The sequence below is a fragment of the Suricata suricatta genome, chromosome 9 (genome assembly GCF_006229205.1).
Source record: "Suricata suricatta isolate VVHF042 chromosome 9, meerkat_22Aug2017_6uvM2_HiC, whole genome shotgun sequence".
Taxonomy (NCBI): Eukaryota; Metazoa; Chordata; class Mammalia; order Carnivora; family Herpestidae; genus Suricata; species Suricata suricatta.
In genome coordinates, this window is record NC_043708.1 from 138,407,880 (window position 1) to 138,426,153 (window position 18,274).

The 18,274-nt window shown below is 63.0% G+C and overlaps 1 protein-coding gene across 1 annotated transcript in view; it reads right to left on the bottom strand.

The window, feature by feature from the left end:
* Positions 1–18,274, bottom strand: part of CEMIP (cell migration inducing hyaluronidase 1) — a 42,263-nt gene that overhangs the window by 20,434 nt on the left and 3,555 nt on the right. Inside the window, exons 5-12 of the mRNA XM_029952316.1 lie at positions 16,955–17,134; positions 15,563–15,633; positions 14,895–14,990; positions 14,274–14,395; positions 11,364–11,496; positions 10,485–10,676; positions 3,414–3,589; positions 1,678–1,887 (exon numbers count right to left, since the gene is read on the bottom strand). Coding sequence (XP_029808176.1) covers positions 1,678–1,887; positions 3,414–3,589; positions 10,485–10,676; positions 11,364–11,496; positions 14,274–14,395; positions 14,895–14,990; positions 15,563–15,633; positions 16,955–17,134 — 1,180 coding nt within the window. The remainder of the gene's footprint in view (positions 1–1,677; positions 1,888–3,413; positions 3,590–10,484; positions 10,677–11,363; positions 11,497–14,273; positions 14,396–14,894; positions 14,991–15,562; positions 15,634–16,954; positions 17,135–18,274) is intronic.

The following is an 18,274-nucleotide window of genomic DNA, read 5'->3' on the forward strand; positions in this document are numbered from 1 at the left end:
GGGGGGGGGGGGGGGGGGCAGAAGACACAAGTCCAGGTCTCAGCTCAGCCACAGACTTGCTGCACCTTGCCCGGGAGCCCCCTGGTGTGACCTGTGCCTTCTGGAACCTTCTGGCTCCTAGGTCTACAATTGATCTGCCTTAGAACATTTCCCAGGATTAGATATTTACACCGTGACACACACAGAACTTGAGATAGTAGACGGGCAGACAGACAAATCGGCAGGCTGTAGCCACACGCGCAGACACATGCATACCGATGTGCGGGAATTACCATGGGCTGAGCTCCCTAATCCAAAGCAGCGTGTGAGCCCCACCTCCACTGTTCCCCCTCATTTTTTTAACGTTTTGTTTTTGAGAGCTTGTGAGTAGGGGCGGGGCAGAGAGAGAGAGAGAGAGAAAGACACAGAATCCAAAGCAGCTCAGAGCCCGACGCGAGGCTTGAACCCACAAACCACAAGATCATGACCTGAGCCTGAAGTTGGACATTTAACCGACAGGGCCTCCCAGGTGCCCCCCTTCCCCCACAAGGCCACTTTTCAAGAGAAGCCAAGAATCCAGATTTCTATGTGAAATCTCTTAATTTTTTAATGATGGAAACTAATTCCAATATTTCTTCAAACACTGTTTAAGCCAAACCAAACACATGTCCTCCCTGGGCTCAGCTTGCAGGTGCCGTTTTGTGACATTTGGTTCATACAGGATAGAAGTTTAGTCTATTTTAGAAAAGGTCGGGTTGGCGTTAAATTATCAGTTTGGTGTAAAGATGATCGGATGTTTCTGTAAATAGTTTATAAGCCAAACAAAACGCAATCTAGAATGAGCTTGCCGAGTGCCAGCCTGTAATGTCCAGTTCTTAGAATTTCTAGAGGATAGACGTTGACTTTTTTTTTTTTTAAGAGAAGCAGAGACAGAGAGGCAGAGGGAGAGGGAGAGAGAATCCCAAGCAGGCTCCACACTCGGCACAGAGCCTGACTCGGGGCTCCATCCCACGAACCATTAGATCATGACCTGACATGAAATCAGGAGTCAGACACTCAACCGGCTAAGCTCCCCCAACACCCCTCCCCTCCGCAGCTTAGTTCATTTAAAGATGAATCAAGTTAGGGGCGCCTGGGGGGCTCAGTCGGTTAAGTGTCCAGCTTCAGCTCAGGTTATGATCTCACAGTTCGTGGGTTCGAGCCCCACATCGGCTCTGTGCTGACAGCTAGCTGTCTTCAGATTCTGTGCCCTGTTCAAGCCGTCTCTCTCTCTCTCATCTCCCAGCGGCGCTTGCACTGAGGACCCGCGGTGCAACCCGGGGCGGGGAAAGGTCTGTTGCGCTGCTACAAGCCTTCGGGGCAGAGGCCCCGGCGCGGAGTCTCGGCCTGACCCCCCTGCCCGCCACTGGTCCTCGATGGCCCGTCGCTCCAAAGCGGCACCGAGGGACCTAATTCCCAGGGACCAGGGCCCACTCACCACCTCTGCAGCCCCGCGCCCTTCGGCAAGGACATGGCGCTCTTTCCCCCTCTTGGCTGGAGACCTGCTCTCCCCCAGTTCCGTTCTAAGCTCGAGCCAAGGATGGTTCAACCCCCGGGGCCCAGAATAAACGACTAGACCCAGACACGGCCTGGAGGAAGGGGACTCGAGAACGGGGAAGGGAGGGGCCCCCTCCCCGGGAGGAAGGGGGCGGGGCTTACCAGCAGGCCGTTGGAGCCGTGCACCGTGACGCAGCGCGAGAACGTGTGGTGAATGGAGAGCTCCCGGATGTAGGTGGGCGGGTCGTAGCCGCCCCGCGCGTCCACGTCGCCCGCCAGGTGGAAGTGAAGCGGGTACTGCCCCACCAGCTGCTGCCCCATGTGCTTCAGCTCCACGCCCGACAGGTGCACCGCCTTAAAGCCCAGCGCAAACTAGAAGAGGGGGGCCCAGGGTCAGGAGGGTCTGGGAGGCGCCCCTGTGTCCCCGCTGGTGCCACATCCCTGGCAATGCCTGCCTCGGCCACGAAGCAAATCAAAGACCCGCTCTGCAAGTGGCAGAGGCTCCCCGAGTCCCCCAGGGATGTCACCGGGCAGCGAGCTGCTCGGAGCGGGGACCTGTGGAAGGCCCGTGCATCCGCGGGGTGTGCCTCCACCCGTCCCCCACTCCTAGGTCCCTGAGGGTCATGAAGAAGGGGGAACCCGAGATGACCTGGGGGGAGGCTGACATGAGCCCTGGCCTCCCCCCCCCCCCCCCCCCCCCCCCCCCCCCCCCCCCCCCCCCCCCCCCCCCGGCAAGGAGGACAGGAATCCGGGGTAGGGCAGGCCACGGGGCACAAGGAGCCTGTACCCGGGCCCATGGTCTGACACTGAGCCCGGAATTCCCCTCACCCTGTGACCCCAGGAGCGTGTGCAGGGCTCGGGTGCCCACAGGCTGGCTGCTCTGTGCACCACGGCCGGCGTCTGCCCTCCAGGAGCTCACCGGGAAAGCACATTCTAGAACCGATTCCTGTCAGCAGTGGGGCTCAGCCTTCTGCCACTAGGGTAGGCTGACCTTGGGGACATGCCCACCCTTCCGCCCCCAGGAGGGCATCAACCAGACACGGCTCTGTCACGGCCGCTCGGGCCGGCCGTGTTGGGAGTGGTTCTGAGGTCTGGTTGGGGCCACGTGGGAGGGAGCCGGAAACAGTCCTCGGCTGAGGACATTCCCGCGCCCCCCGCCCCCCTTCAGCCCCAGAACCCGTGCACCTGCTGCTGAGGCTACGATGCCTGGGGACCCTGCTGTCATCTGACAAGGGGGCCGGGGGCGCGGGGAGCCCCTGGGGGACAGGCAGCTGCTCGGTGTGACGCTGATGAGCGCTGGGAGCGTCCCTCCCGCATCCATCGTCACCAAACCCCTCATCCTGATCGCACACCAACCCGGGGTCCGTGCTCTGCCCACTTCGCTCCTAAGTCATGAAGAGCTACTGGGCGTCCAGTAGTGCCCCACGTGCCGGTGAGGCCGCTCTGCACAGGGACACCGACAGGATTCCTCTGGGCTCAACGCTAGGAAAACACGAGCTCCCGGGACCCGACAGCGGATCCCGCGTGCTGTGCGGGGAGGCCCCGGCAGCCGATGTCCGTCTTTGCCTGTTACGTCCACCTCGAAGCTCACGGGCAAACTTAGCTCGAGACCCTCCTGGTGTTTTATCTGTACTGTCATGGATCTGTGGTAAGTGTGACTTTGTGAGTTAAATGCCCGTTTTTCCGGGGAGCGTGTGGGGGAAACACCGAAGAGAGAGAGACCCGTGAAGGCCGGAGCACTGCGTGCCGGGTGCCGGGGGTGGACGGGCGGCCCCGTCATCCGTCTTGTGGGCGAGAGCTGACGGCTGGGACAGCACAGCTCTGGCTCTGGTCCCTGCCCCGGCCAGGTCCCTGCCCCGCCGGCGCCGCGGGAGTTCTGCGGGCGGGAGGACGCCTACCTTGATGTGGCCCCCGAAGGTGTCGAAGTCAAAGAAGCTGCAGACGTGGCTGGTGTAAGGGTAGCACCTGTCCTCCATCTCCCCCATCACCACGATGTTCCGGCTCAGGAGCCCGACCTCCGCCCGCATGTCCACGCCGTCCGTCTCCTCCCCCATGTGCAGGTACAGCGGTTTCCCTGCGGGACACGGGGGCGGGGGCGGGGTCAGGGCGCGGGGGCGGGGTCAGGGCGCGGGGGCGGGGTCAGAGGCCCGTGCTCCAGGCTGTGTCACCCCGCCCCGTGTGCTCAGAGGTCCCCGCGGTCCCCCTAGGGAAACCTGGTCGCATCTTGCAGAAGAACAATGCTCATGTCCTGACAGTGGTCCCTCCTGGGGTCTCCTGGGACTCCGCTCACTGTGCTCCCCGGGAGGACTCCTTCCCAGCCCCCCGAGGGCGCTGTCCCAAGCTGAGCAGAGCAGTGTGGCTCCCACTCTTGCTCCGTCCCCCGCCCTGGAACGTGGCGTGTCCCAGGCGGCTCTGAGAGGACAGGGTGCTCTCTCCCCACCCCACCCCTCCCACAGTCTCAGGGCCTGGATTCCAGTAACTTCTCCTGCCTCACGTGGGTCCCTTAGGCTCTGTTACCAAACGCATCCAGGCTTCCTGTCCTCAAAAAGACTACTTTAAGAACTTTCTGCACGATTCAGCTACCCTGGTCTGTGAGTCCCTGGAGGAGAGGCGGTGCCTGCCGGCTCCCGGCACGCTCCACGTGGCCTGGTGCCATCCACGTGCTCCCCTCCATCCTCGTCCTCCCCAGGGCTGGGGCAGATGCACCCTGGGAAGGTGTGGGTGACAGGACCCTGGAGCTTTGGAACTGTTTTCCGCCCCAGATCCACCCCAACCTGGGTCTCGGACTCTTTCCTGGAACAAAGGCATCTTGGCCCGCCTCTCGACGCGGCTCGTCACGGGGAGGGCTGACCCCGCCGGCAGGTGCTTCTCCTCCCTGTTGGGGGACAGTTACAGAGCACAGCCTCCCCTGGGGATTGGCGGCCCCCAGCGCAGGGCAGATGCCGTCTGCCCGGCTTCCCCTGCGGCCCCGGCTAGATGGACGGGGGACGCGTGCCAGCCCCCCACATGCTGAGCCCACGCGCAGAGGCCGGGGCAGTGATGGGTCCGAGCGGCGCCCGACGGGGACCCCGCCAGCACCCAGGTCCTGTGGGGGCTGCAGGACCTCCTGCTGCTCCTTGCAATCCTGCAGGCTCAGGGGAGGCGCTTTCTGGAAGCACATTAGCTCGGGACACGGGGCTGGGACACGCAGAGCTGCCCGGGGCTCCATGGACGGCCACCCCCCGACTGGCTTCAGTCAGCAGATGCTCCTGTTCTCACGTCTCAGGTCCCGGGTGGGGCGGGTCCTTCCGGAAGCCCCAGGGCTCAGCTGTCCTCGGGCTCCCAGAGCCCCCTTCCTCCTCCTCCCACACACGTCACTCCAGCGCCTGCCTCGCCATCACCTCCTCCTCGGACCCTCCTGTGTCCCCTCGTAAGGACCCTTGTGAGGACACAGGGCCCACCCGGGTGACCTGGGATGACCCCAGCTCATGAGCCTTCACTCGCTCACACCTGCAAAGTCTCCCTTGCTGACACGCGGGGCCGGCGGGGCCGGGGGCTCAGCGTGTGGGCGTCTGGGGGGCCGCCACTCAGCCTCGCACAGGGTCCCGCGGTACGAAGGTCTCAGTATGAGGAAAACTCACTTTACGAAGAGTCCGTTTACTGCACTTTACTACCTGCCCTGGAGGTCGTCGGGCCCTCGCCCGAGGGGTCCGTCACGACACAGAGGGGGGCTGGGTGCAAGGGGGGCCATCAGGACTTTCATTCCCTCCACATGCTGACGTTGGCCAGAGGAGCGTTGACACAAGTTCACTCTGCGGACCGCCGGTGCCTTCCCTCAGCACACCCCGCGGTGGCTCCGCCCCGGTCACACAGCCTCTGTCTACGGGGTGCGGTCTGCGCCTGCGGGCTTGGCTGGTTACGTGTCAGACTTGTGTGCAGATCCTGATCTGCATGAGTTCGAGCCCCGAATCGGGCTCTGTGCTGACAGCTCGGAGCCTGGAGCCTGCTTCGGATTCTGGGTCTCTCTCTCTCTGCTTCTCCCCTGCTCACGCTCTGTCTCTCTCTCGAAAATCAATGAACATTAAAAAAAAGAAAAACGTCCAGAGGCAGAGCCTCCCCGGCTGGCCCTGCGAAGCCTCTCCCACCTGCTGGCCCGTGAGCGTCGCGGGCGCCAGGCTGCGAGCCTTCCCGGCAGGTGCTGCGGAACAGACTCTCTTGCACGAAGAGCTTCTCGGGATCCGGGTGACCGGCTGGGGCAGCCGCACAGAGAGCGGCTCCCGGAGCAGCCCTGACGGCCGGGAGGAAGGAGACTCGCGTGCTCGCCCACTTTAAACGCCCGAAGTCCGGCGACGGGGACGGGAATGGAGAACGCGGCCCCCCGATGCCGGCCTTCTTTCCTCCACCGGCAGACACCCGGGGAGGCTCCCGCCGTGCCCACAAGAGCATCACAACCTCCGCAACGAAGCGAGGCCACACCCCGGCCTGCCCCCGACGACAGAAGGCTGCCCGGTGCCCTGGAGGCGGCTCCCAGGCGCCCAGGCACCGGCCAAAGCCAGCACTCGCCCGGCGGGCCAGGCCCCAGGCGGCACGGCAAGGCGTGCGCTTCCCGAGGGGATAGTCTGCCCGGGACGGGCTCCCCGCGGCTCTGAGGGGCTCAGCCGCCGTGTGCCAGCCTGCCCGAAGGCCAGGCCGAGCCCCGGGCTCTGTGGCTTAGGCACCATCGCTGCCTCCGTCCTGCGGGGCCACAGTGCCCGCCCCAGCGCCCGCCCCGCCGCCAAGGAGCCTAGGCTCCTCCTAGACCCTCCGCAGCGGCTCCTCTGGCCCGGCCGGCTCTCAACCTCGTCCCTGTCCTTGCAGACCCGCCCCGACGGCTCCCAGTCCGCCGGGTCTTCCCCACCGCCCTCCACATCCGCCTTGGCTTCTCGGGGTTCCTGCCGCGCCGGCCGGGCCTCCCCCTCCAGACACACATCGCCGGGCGCCCAGCCATCCCTCATAGCATGCGCATTTCGGGGCTCGGCAGCCCCTAACTACGGAGAACAGGGCACCGGTGGAGCTGGTGTGTGCCCGCCAGGCCTCCCCAACGACCCGCCCTCCTCTCGAACACGGCGGGAGGGGTAGGAAAGCGGCTGCAGGGGACGGTGGCTGTGGAACCAGGCTGTCCATGTTGGATCCCGACCTGGGTGATAGCTGAGTCCGAGCACTTACACTCCCAGGATCTCAGGCTCTCCTTCCAGAAGGTACTAACAGCACGAGTCTCAAGGACCCATCAGGACCTGTCAGGACCTTTACAGAACTGCACAGTCGGTTTATCTGTCCTGCTGCTGCTGTGTTCACAGGCCACCCCCAGGCCCTGCTTTCCCGGCCGCCCATCCTCGCCCCTGCCCCTGCCTTGCTCCCCGCAGCACGGATATGTGGGGGCCACGGGCACAGGTAAGGGGTGGGAGGCCTGGGGAGAGCAGCGGGGGGCCCTGCAGGTGCTGCACACGGGGCCGCCCACCGACTCGGCTTCCTAGGGCTGCTCCTGCCCCTCCCTGGTTGCACAGCCCAAACCCTCAGTGCAGGGCGGGCCCCGACCCGGGCACTCTGGGATCCAGGGAAGAAAAAGGCATCACGGCCCTTCCAGAGGGTCAGACCCAGCAGGGCCCCCTGGGTGTGGGGGAGGGGCTCGGGCTGGAGGAAGGGGACAGGGTAGGACACGGAGCCTTTGGTGCCAGAGAGCTCGGGGTTTGAATCCTGGCTCCGGCCGCCCGCACAGAGTCTACACCAGCTCGCCCCGTCAGAGCCCCCGAGGTGACGGAGGTGCCCCACTGCGTGCGTCCAGTACGCTGGCCCCCCCCAGCCCGCAGCCCCTGGGCCCCCGGATCTGGCCAGGATGACTGAGCAGAACACGTTAAACTTCCATTTTAACGAGACGCGAATCGCTTCGTGCGGCCAGCGCCTGACGGAAAGTAGGAGGCTGGACACTTGATCTCCCTGAGGCCGAGCGCCCCTCTCTGGGCCCTGGAGAAGCGGTGGCTGCCACCTTGCAGGGCCACCGTGAGGAGGCAACAGATGGCTGTCCCCGCGTGCCTGGCGATCGCGGGAAATGGGGCGGCGGTACCAGTAAACGGCGGCATCGTTTGGAGGTGCGTGTGCCGGGGGGAGGGGTGCAGGGAAAGCGGGGGTGTGGGAGCAGAGGCAGAGAAGGTCCGAGGTTTCCAATGGCCGGGTCAGAAGGTGTGGACGTCCACACTGCGGATGGCAGGACCGCAACATTGTTTTTGGATGATTCACACGTTTTCATGACTTGTTCTGCCCATCTGCTTCCCGTCAGAAAGCCTTCATGTGCGCGAAGGCCCGTCTCCCGGAATCTGGGGGCCGGGAGCAAGGAGCACCTGGGGGCTGTGTCCCTCTCTGCAGCCAGCCCTGGGGGGATCCTAGGGGGTCACTGTTGGGGGCACGGTTTTGGAAAAGAGGGGGCAGGTGGAGCCCCTGCTTCATGTCAGCGGGGGATGGAGAACCAGAAAACGGGCTTTGGGGCTGAAAAGGAGAAATGAGGGCCTCTGCAAGACAGACACCCGCACACCCCGACTCCCTGGGGCTTTTCTGATGCCGCCCACCAGGGGGCGCTGTCCTCGGGTCAGCCCCAAGGCTCTGAGCCAAGTGGAGGGTCCCCTGGGAGCCTAATAACTTTACGGGGGGGTGTGGGGCTGGGGGAGATACAGACAAGGCGGTGCTACACCAGGGAGTGTGGAGGGTCCTCGGGGGGGGGTCCAGCCTCTTCTCCTTTCCTCCCGGGGTGCTCGGGGCCCAGGGCGGCCACATCCCACTCTCAGCCCTAAGAGCCTCAGGAAGCAGCCGGACCTGTTGGCCAAACGCTGCCCAGCGGGGCTGCTCTCCAGCATCCGCACCCGCGTGCCCCGTCGGGCGAGGCCGGCGCGCCCTCACATAGCACGGTCCCCGCTCTCTGGGCCACTGGGCGCTCACAGCTCCCTCATCGGGACCTGCTTGGAGTGAAAGCCCCACCTCTGCCCCCAGGCTCGGGGAGCCCACCGCAGGGGTGTGGACGTGTGCTGGTCCCTGCCGGGTGCACATGTGTCTGCCTCGGTGCAGGCTTGAGCTGCTCGGGCTTTTCACCCCCTTAGAACCACAGGTGCCACCCAGAGCCACACGTGGCCGTCCAGTGAGCAGGGGACATCGGCTCAAACCATCTGAATGCCACTCTCGCCGAGCGTCCAGGAGGACACCTGACGTCCCAGGAGGGCTGTCACGGGTACTGGCCCTGGGGACACCAGAGTCACCCGGCAAAGACCAGGGTCCAACACTCGGGGGGGCCTTCCCTTCAGGGAGGGGCATCTCTCCACTCAGGAGTCCCCGAGGGAAGCCGTGAGGGAGCGCTGCCAGAGGGTGGGCACACCAGCCCCCGGCCCATCTGCTGTCTCCCCGGAAGATGACCTGAGCACCGGGGTCCCAGGGACCACACACGGCGCTTTCAGATAGCAATGCCCTGAGGACACTTCCCACTCACTCCCACTGCCGCTGCCCCCACAGAGGCGCCAGCCCCCTGTCCTTGTGCAGCTGGGCTGTCCAGCTTCGATGGCACTTCTCCAAGCTCAACGGCCTCCCAGGGAATCCATTTTGCTTGCGGTGTTCAGTAGGATTCCCGGGCCGGTAACCAGAGCACCTCATGGAAGGGTACCAAGCTCTCTCCACTAGTGACGATCGACCTGGACCATACTTTTAACTGTCTGGGATCCCAGGAGCCTCACACGATCTAAACTGCAGCACCACCATGTCTGCGTTTAGGAGAAGAGAAAGAAAGACCCAGAAGCTACAGAAAGAAGAGATTTAAAACTGCGGTAGATTGCATTACTGCCCGACAAATATTCACCCCTTCCCTCATCCTTGATGGGAGAAACAGGCCGACCGCCCCTTCTGTGTTGAGTTTGACTATGTCACTTCCTTCGTTCAATGGGCTGTGGGTGTGAGAACACACTAGTCCTGAGCCCAGGCCCCGAGTCCCCTTGAGTCTCTGTTCTCTAGGAACTTCCCGACTGCCCCACAGGAAGACTATGTCCTGGGAAAAGTGAGAGTCACAGGTAACTCTCAGGTGAGAGCTGACCTGAACGCCACTGTCCCCCTGGAGCTCAGCTCAGTCTAGAGAAACTGAACCCCAGACAAACTGCAGATACATGAGTAAGAAATAAGTGCTGGCCACGAGAGTTTCTGGTCTCTTTTGTTACGCAGCATCATTATGGCAGTAGCTGACTGATACAGACTGTTGGGGCCCAGTAGGCAATAATTAACCCTCAAACAATATTTGGTCTCCTGGGCCACACATGTGGCTTCTGTTCATCCTATGGTTTTCTCATTGCTTTGTAAAGAGACATGTACTTTTAGGTTTTGAATCCACTTGGTTCAGTCAGTGGCTCCAGCCCTCCCCCTTACTTTGCTTTCTAGCTCTTTGTTTGGTGTTGGGCATTTACACAAACCTCTGCCAAAAATTTGCTTATTGAAGGATAAGCGTCCTGCCCATGCATCACTGACGCGGGGCCTTAAGGAATGTGAACCTCCTCGTGGAATTCTTCCGGCTCCTCTTCCGCTTGGAGCCAGGCCATTATTAGGGACTCCCTCCCTTGTAATGACTTGATTGTTCCTGTTATTTACACCTGTCCTGATAAGAATGACCCTTTCCCCGAGCATGTCTTTACTTGTAGGACCTTGAACTATGCAATCATTAAAGAAATGATGTCATCACCCGTGGTAGATAAGACCCTGGCCGTCTAAGTAAAACGTGGCTTTACCAACCACCATCCACGCTGTCTGTCTCGTCCGTCTCGTCCGTCTTGTCCGTCTTCTTTCCTAGAGACACTGCGGCGACACCAACCCCCAAACAGGGACCTTTTGACTGGGGTGTTTGGGCTGGTCCCCCGCCACAGACTCTTCCTGATTTCCGACAACTTTAAGCCTAATAGGTTCATTCAGCCTGGGGAGGAGTCAGTGCGTCTTACCTGCCACCTTGACCTGGTTGGGGGCACAGGCTTTGCAGGGGAGCACCTGGAACTCTTCCGCCTGGTGCATGGAGTAGTCAGTACTGGCCACCACCAGCGTGTCTCCAGGCCCCCACGACCGCACGCCGTCCTCCAGGGTCAGGATGGTGCTGTTCACATTGGTGTCAATGGTGACGGTGAGCTTGGGCCTCGCTGGAACCCCAAACGGGAGAGAATCAGATATGGCGCTTCGTCCTTGGTGAACTTTTGACCGCCCGCCCCTCCCCTCCCCTCCCTAAGTAAAGGCCAGGTTTGCCTATCCAAACCCAAATCACCAGGCTCAGCCCATCCCAGCCTTGGTACAGGTTTTTGAAGTCAACACCACCTCACCAGAAAAGAGCCATTCATTAGCTCTGGCTGGGAATTTTCCACCCGCTCCTTCGCTGGAGTTGACCATGGCTGTCCCGCCCCACCCACCCTGCTCACGACGTAAGACAAATATAGTTCCTCTCAACTATTATTACAGCAGCCGTGAGCCCTTCCCCCACAGAGACCTCGCATCCCTAATGACAGCCTTCTGGACGCGGCCAAGGGCCTCCCCGGACAAACAGGCCATTGCCAGCCCTCCTAACGAGCACCTGGGGACCCGGGTTTAAAATGACAGCACCCAGAGGCCGCGAGCTCGCGTCTCTGCAGGGGAGGGTCGTAGGGAGGCTGGCTCCGTCCACTGCGCCCACTGCGCCGGGGTCTCCCGGGCCAGGCCCTTGCCCTGCCTGAAAGGCGTGTGGGACCGCCGCCCCCCCCCCCCCCCCCCCCCCCCCCCCCCCCCCCCCCCCCCCCCCCCCCCCCCCCCCCCCCCCCCCCGTCCCCGCACGTCTGGGCCCCCCGGCCGCCGCTCACCAGGCTTCCCGCAGAGGAAGCGCACGCGGTAGCTGCGGCAGGCCTGGCCGTGGTCGTAGCACACGAATCTATAATCCTGGCCTCTTTTGTAGACGACCTCGGTGGTGAGGTTGGCCCCGTCTGCCGTCGTGGCCTGGAAAAGGCACGGAAATTACAGGGCGAGTCACGTCTCTCTTCGTGGAGAAGAAGGTGAGGCTTCATGATACAGACGCGTCCTCACAGGCCTCACGCCGTCCCTGCTGCAGACGCCGTCACTGTGGCCCGAGATTTTTACCCCAGTGACTGAGTGTCCCCGCTATCCCAAGAGAGCAGCCTCGTGACCAGGAACACGATGAGAAGTCACGGGATGGACCGACACCCCCCCCCCAGGGTCCTAGGGTCCTTGGCCGTCGGACATGTGCCTGGGGCCCCCATGGCGAGAAGGCACGTCCCCCGGAGCACGTCCCCACTGCCGCCCCACACTACCGAGGACAGGCTCTGTCTGATCTACGGGCGCCCCATGGGGTTCCACGTCATGGGGGGGCCAGAAAAATCTCTGGGGCCTCAGTGGCGGGTGCGGGTGTGGCTCGGGCACCGGGACTTTCCAGAGCGGCCCAGTGGTGGCTGTGGGCAGCACGGCTTGAGAGCCCTTCCTGCTGTTACAGGGCTGAGTGTGGCGTGCGTGGCCTCCCCCTTCTCTGGGGCAAAGCAGGAGAGCTTGGGAATACAGATTGGGAAGCGGATGCTCAGAGAGGCTGGGCGACGGCCGGGGTCCACCAAGCCGGGTCCATGGCACAGACAAAATTCGAATCCACACTGAGCCCAGCACACAGCTGCTGCCCTCTCCCACCTCCCCCTGCGTCCCGGTTCTGCGTCCGCCTCCTCCTGCTGCATCCTGGGCCCCGGAGAGGGTGAGGAGCCGGGTTTGGCCGGTCCCGCAGCCCAGGGCCTGGCACAGAGAGGGGCCTGGGGAAGGGCACCGCCGGGCGGGCAGCCTTGCGGCGGGGCAGGGAATTCAGGGAGCGGGCCCGGAGGGCGTGATCCCCGCCAGCTGGGGCTCATCCCGGAGCCCGGGCGTGTCTGCACCGGGGCTGTGGCTGTCACCAGAGACGGGCAATGCGGAGCCAGGCCGCAGCTGCTGTCCCCTTTGGCACAGAGACCAAAGGGACAGGGCTGGGGACGTGGGAGGCAGAGCAGAGCCGCCTCTTAGTAAAAGGCTGGGAGGGGGGGGCTTTTCAGGAAACGCTATTTTGAACACAGCAGGTAGCTGTTGTCTTTGGCTTCAAAGAAGAACCATGTGGCCGTGGCTGGGCCGAAATTCAACTCCGCCCTTTCCTGCGAGCGACAGCTCACGCCCATCCTCGCGGGGAGGGGGGGGGGGGCTCCGGCTCCGAGTCCCCAGAACGGGCGCTGCAGACCTGCCGGCTCTTAGGAGAAAGCTAAGGCTGATCACTAGCAATTATAAAATAACTAACAGTATTATTATGAGAGTGAAATAAAACAATTGTAAAATAATCAAATCCGTAAGGGCCCTTCGTAGATTGTTGCATTCAACCCGCAGGCTAGTCCTGTGAGGGAACAGTTATCCGCGCGGCTGCACGTGAGGGAAAGCGGACGCAAAGGGGCCCGACCGGCATCTGGAGGCGGGCAGGGGCGAGGCGTCCCGGGTGCGAGCACAGCGCACAGTCCGCGTCTGTGAGAAAGTGCCGCCTTCACCTGTGCGCCCCGACCCTTATCTGGGTTTCAAGGGGTCTTGGTTTTGCCAAGAAAAAGCCAGGATCTGACTCTGGAGCTGGGAGGGCGGGACCAGTGAGGGGCCACACGCTCCGCGGAGGGTGGTCACGGACGCCCCTCCCCGGGGAGGCTGCCCTGCCCGGGGTCAGGGCGGCGGGCGGGTCTTTGACTCTTCCCCGGACCTCGAAGAGTCAGAACTGGCCGTCCGGGAGGCCACGGCCAAGGACACTCCTCTTGTTGGAAGGAAGCTGGGTGTTGGGAGGCAGGGCAGCCTGGGGGCTACAGTCTGGGGCTGCGTCCCCAGGAGGGTCTCGGCTGACGGGGCAGGTGAGCGGTGGGGCCACGCTCCACTTTACGCACGTGGGTGTTTACCGCCGTCCCCAGGGGTGCGGCCAGGGCTCCAGTAAAGTTTATTTCACACCCGGGCCTGGACTTCACTCTGCTTCGACACAGCAAAGAGCCCGGGTCCATGCCGGGAGGGAAGGGGCGGGGAAAACGGGAGATGCCCGAGGAAAGCTGGCACAGAGAAGTGGCCTTGTGACCCCGGTGGGTGGGAGCGGGCGGCCGTCAGAGCCGACGGGGTGGGGGGGCCCCTGGAGAACAGGTGAGCGCTCCTGGAGGATTTCCAGAAATCCTTGGGGGGAGGGGCGCAGGCCAAGGACGGGACGTCCTGGAGGGGGAAGACGCTGGCCATGCCCGAGCGAAGGCAGGACGAGTCAGGGACGAGCCAGTGGGGAAAATCATAACTAAATCCGGGGAAGTAGGAGCTTTGGGGGAGCCTGCCCCCTGCGACCCCATCGGGTAAGTCTCCATGTGGAGAGAGAGCCTTCGCCAGAGGAGAACGGCCTGGGGGTCGTGAGGGCTGCACATCCACTCAGCTCTGTCCCGATGGGACTGCGGTCAGGGTCCCCTCCAAGTGAAGACCCTGAGCAAACACTGTCTTTAGGGGCCCCGGGGCGGCTCAGTCGGCTGAGCGTCCGGCTTCGGCTCAGGTCATGATCTCACGGCTCCTGAGCTCCAGCCCCGCGTCGGGCTCCGTGCTGACAGCTCAGAGCCTGGAGCTGCTTCGGATTCTGTGCCTCCCTCTCTCTGCCCCTCCCCAACTCACGCTCCGTCTCTCTCTCCCAAAAATAAATAAATGTTAAAAATTAAAAAAATAAATAAAGTCTCTGTAACTATTGGTTCTGAGCTCGGTACCTGGATATCGAGGGGGCGATTGCAGATTTTTCCCGGGTGAGCCTCCCGGAGGTCTGAGATTTTCTCCCCGCCTTTGGTCTCTGACGCTTTGTCATGTTCGAACCACCCTGTCCATTCCACGTCTAGACAGAGCAGAGAGCAGGTCAGGCAGGAAGGGTCGCGAGGGCACGTCCCTCTCAGCGTGGCCCCCGAGCGTCCTCCGCACGAGAGGAGCTGGACACCGTGCGTGCAGGCGTGTGGCGGGACGGGCCCCGGCGGTGGGTCCGCGGTCCGCCTGCCCCCTGCCCCCACCCTCCACCCATCACTGACTTTCTCACTCGCTAAGAGCAATACAGGATAGACTCCCCGCCAGCGCAGGAGGCAGGAAGCCCGTGTCTCAGGGCGGGGAGGGTGCTCTCTGCACCCCGTCCCGCCCGGCTGTCCCCTGCCCTGCGCTATCCCTGGGCACAGGCAAAGCTCAGGAGGGAAGGCGGCCCCCTAGGCCACGGCCACGCTGGACTGATGCATCAGAGACCTCTCCCGTCTGTTGCAAACTGAGCTTACAGCAATCAAGTGGCCTGACTGCTTTCCAGGGACGGGAGGTCCTGTCCTCTGTCCCACTGGTGGCCCCAGAGTCCTCACCTTGGACCCACTCGCTGGACGAAGAAACATTGAAAAGCTCGCCGTGCTCCGTCCGGAACACTTTGAAGACGCGGGCGGCAGCGGAGCCTCGGTGCCCTGCGGGGAGACCAGACGCCCCGGTTCTGAGCCGGGTCATTATTTCCGAGGCACAGAAAGCCCCCTGCACCCAGCGAGCTTGAGCCATTTCTTAAAAAAAAAGTTTCAGGCCAACGTTTCTACTCGGGAAGCAGATTCTATCTCCCGTCCCTTGGGGTGCTTCCATTTTAAAAGCCGAATGTTAGGGGCGCCTGGGGGCTCAGTCGGTGAAGCGTCCGTCTCAGGTCGTGATCTCATGGTTCGGGAGTTCGAGCCCCGCGTTGGGCTCTCGTGGCCAGCGCTGAGCCTGTTTCACGCAGGCACGCTCTCTCTCAAAAATAAACCCGCATTACGATAGGTGAAAGTTTGATTCCGGCGTTCCGACAAATCTGTAATTTGGAGCCTCACGACTTCTCAGGTAAATTCCTCTCTAGGACGAGAGCGGTGGGTCGGCAGCCGCCAGAGGCGGCTGCCCCTGGGGGTGCGGACCCGCCCGCAGAATCTTTCTCCCTCAAAATGCGACCCCGGCTGGGTCGCCCCGGCTCCCACCTGCGCCCCGGAGGGGCCCCGGCCTCCGGCCAACTATTCATTACCGTGATACTCGACGTGGTCTTCGACGGAGGAAGAGGGACTTCCTTTCACAGTTAGGAAACTCCAAGGGTGTCTGCAAAACGCAACAAGGAGAAAGTCAAGTTTTTCCCACGTCTGAACGTGGGCCGGAGGCAGAGCTGAGACGCGGCCCCACCAGCGAGCAGCCCCCCACCCCCCGCCGTTCGGGGGAGACGGGCCCCCGGTGGGGCTGCCCGGCTGCGGAGAACAGGCAAGTGCTGGGCCTCCTCGCCGCCCGGCTCGCCCACTGTGGCCTCTCGGCCTGCACACCCCCCGCCGGGCCGGCTCAGGTCCTGCACACGGCCTGCACCTTCCCTGCCAGGCCCGCTCAGGGGTCTGTGGACCTGCACACCCCGCGCCAGGCTCGCTCAGGTCCCCGCAGACCTGCGCCCCCCTTCCCTCCTGCCAGGCTCGCTCAGGGCCCAAAGCAAGTGCTCCGGTCCCTTTGGGAAAACAAGGACACGGGTTCCGAGAGGGAAAGGCGGTTTCCAGGCTCCCCCAGAGGTCAGCACAGGGGGGCGCCAGGGGGCCTGTGCCCCACTGCCCAGGGAGCTGCACGGGCTCGGGAAGGGGGAGATGCCTGGGGCTCCCTGTGGGGAGGAGGAAGACGTTCCCTCCACCGAAGGTGCGGCGAGGCAGGAAGGGGTCTCCCCGGGTCTGCCCCACCCCCAGCGCCGGATGCAGCATGAAATGGCAACAGATGATGGCACCGGAGAGCCTGTCTTGGTTCTGTTTTGAGCTTTCATTTTGGAAAGTCTTTCTTCAAATTGGGGATTTGACTGGGTCACCCTCTTGCTTAAGATCCTGCAATGGCTCCCCATTGCCCTTTAGATGAAATCCACACTCCTGGGCACAGAGTGGACATCTTCCGTGCCCGCCTCCTCCACCTCCCCTCCGTCCCGCCCACCCTAACCGTCTCCACTGCCGGCACCCCCCACCCCTGCATCTGCCCATCACCCAGGGGCCCCCACGCCTGTGGTCTCTCCAGTGGAGTCCGCTCGTCTCCACCCTCCTCTGCAGCCTGCTCCAGAACCTCTGCCCCCCTGCTCACGCTTCCTTCTCAATTCTTCACGATCTCACAGTTCGTGGGTTCCAGCCCCGCGTCGGGCTCTGTGCCAACAGCTCGGAGCCTGGAGCTGCTTCAGATCCTGTGTCTCCCTCTCTCTCTGCCCCTCCCCTGCTCATGTTCTGTCTCTCTGTCTCTTAAGAATAAGTAAACGTTAAAAAACAAAAAAAAAAAGAAAAGGAATGGACGAGCCCAGGCAGGCAAAGGCCGTCCGTGTTTTAAGAGGGAACACGCTTGCAGAAAGCCCGGGCGCCCAGACTCGCCCAGTGCGAGGGGCGTGCCCCCGCGCCCCAGGCCGCCGCCGCGGTACCTGAACCCCAGGCGCAGGAAGTGTCTGCTGCCCAGCTTGGTCATGGCCTTCCTGGCCGCGTCGTCCAGGTTCCGAGAGCCCTCATCATTCACCGCCACCGAGAGGATCCTGCCCACGGGCACGGCGTTCAAGTACTGGACCAGGCGCTCGCTCTCCTTCTTGGATCTGTAGGTGTCGAACCTGGAGAGGAGGGGGGAGGGTCAGTCGTCCTGACGGCAGCCCCGCAGAGAGACCTCCGTGCTCACGGTTGTGTTGCCATCCAGAGGCCCCCGTGGGCTGTGAGTCTCAAAGAAAACACCTTCCCTTCCAGCAAACGCCTATCTCCCGACCTTGACAAAGGTCACCCGGTCTCACACAGAAAATACCACGAAGCATGATTTCAGACGAACATCTGTACCCCGGCGATTTGCATTTAAAGAGCAAAGACCCAATTTCGTAATGACCCCCAGCCCTCCCCCACGGAACTCTGTAGTTCTGGTGCAACTATCGCCAGAATCTAAAAGAACTCGCCTCGGGAATTCACAAGCCAAACAGTTCTGAGGTGGCTCTAGGGGCCCTTGGGTGGCCCAGGGGTTGAGCGTCCTGCTTTGGCTCGGGTCAGGATCTCACGGTTCACAGGTTCAGAGTCGAGCCTCGCGGCGGGCTCTGTGCTGACAGCTCAGCGCCTGGAGCTGCTTCCGATTCTGTGTCCCTCTCTCTCTGCCCCCAGACAGTACACGCCGCCGGACAAAGCGGCCGCACAGTGGCGTTGCACAGAGTGCAATGACGGTTACTGGTACTCAGTGTGGGCAAGGGTGGCTGTCCCGCATAGCCCTGGGTCCCGGCGGCTCCCTGCTCCCTCCCGTGCGCACCGCGACCCCAGCCCTGTGCCCCGCCGCAGCAGGACTGGTTGGCGTCGGCCTGCCCGCCCCAGCCGGGTCCTTCCTGGGGGGGCCTCCGCTCTGAGGGCCCAGGGACAGCCGCTGCAGGGCCAGGCCGGGGCCCCGGGAACCCGCAGGAAGCCCAGCCCTGCGCACCCGGCTCGCGCCCGAGCGGGGGAAGGGGTGGGGTGGGAGGGAGCAGAGACGTGCCCTCCGTGCTTCTCAGGGATCTCTCAGGTGCCTCCGTTTCTGCTGCCATAGCCTCTGCCGGCGACCTGGCCGGCGGCCCTCGGGCTCAGACCGCGCAGAAGCCTCCCGGCACCTCTGCTCTCTCCCCTTCCGTCCTCCGCCATCCGCCCCTGTCTACACCGCAGCAGAGTGCTCCCTTTATCAGGCCCTCCAGGGGCTTCGCGTCCCACCTAGAATAAAACCCGACTCCTCACGGGACCCCGCGAGGTCC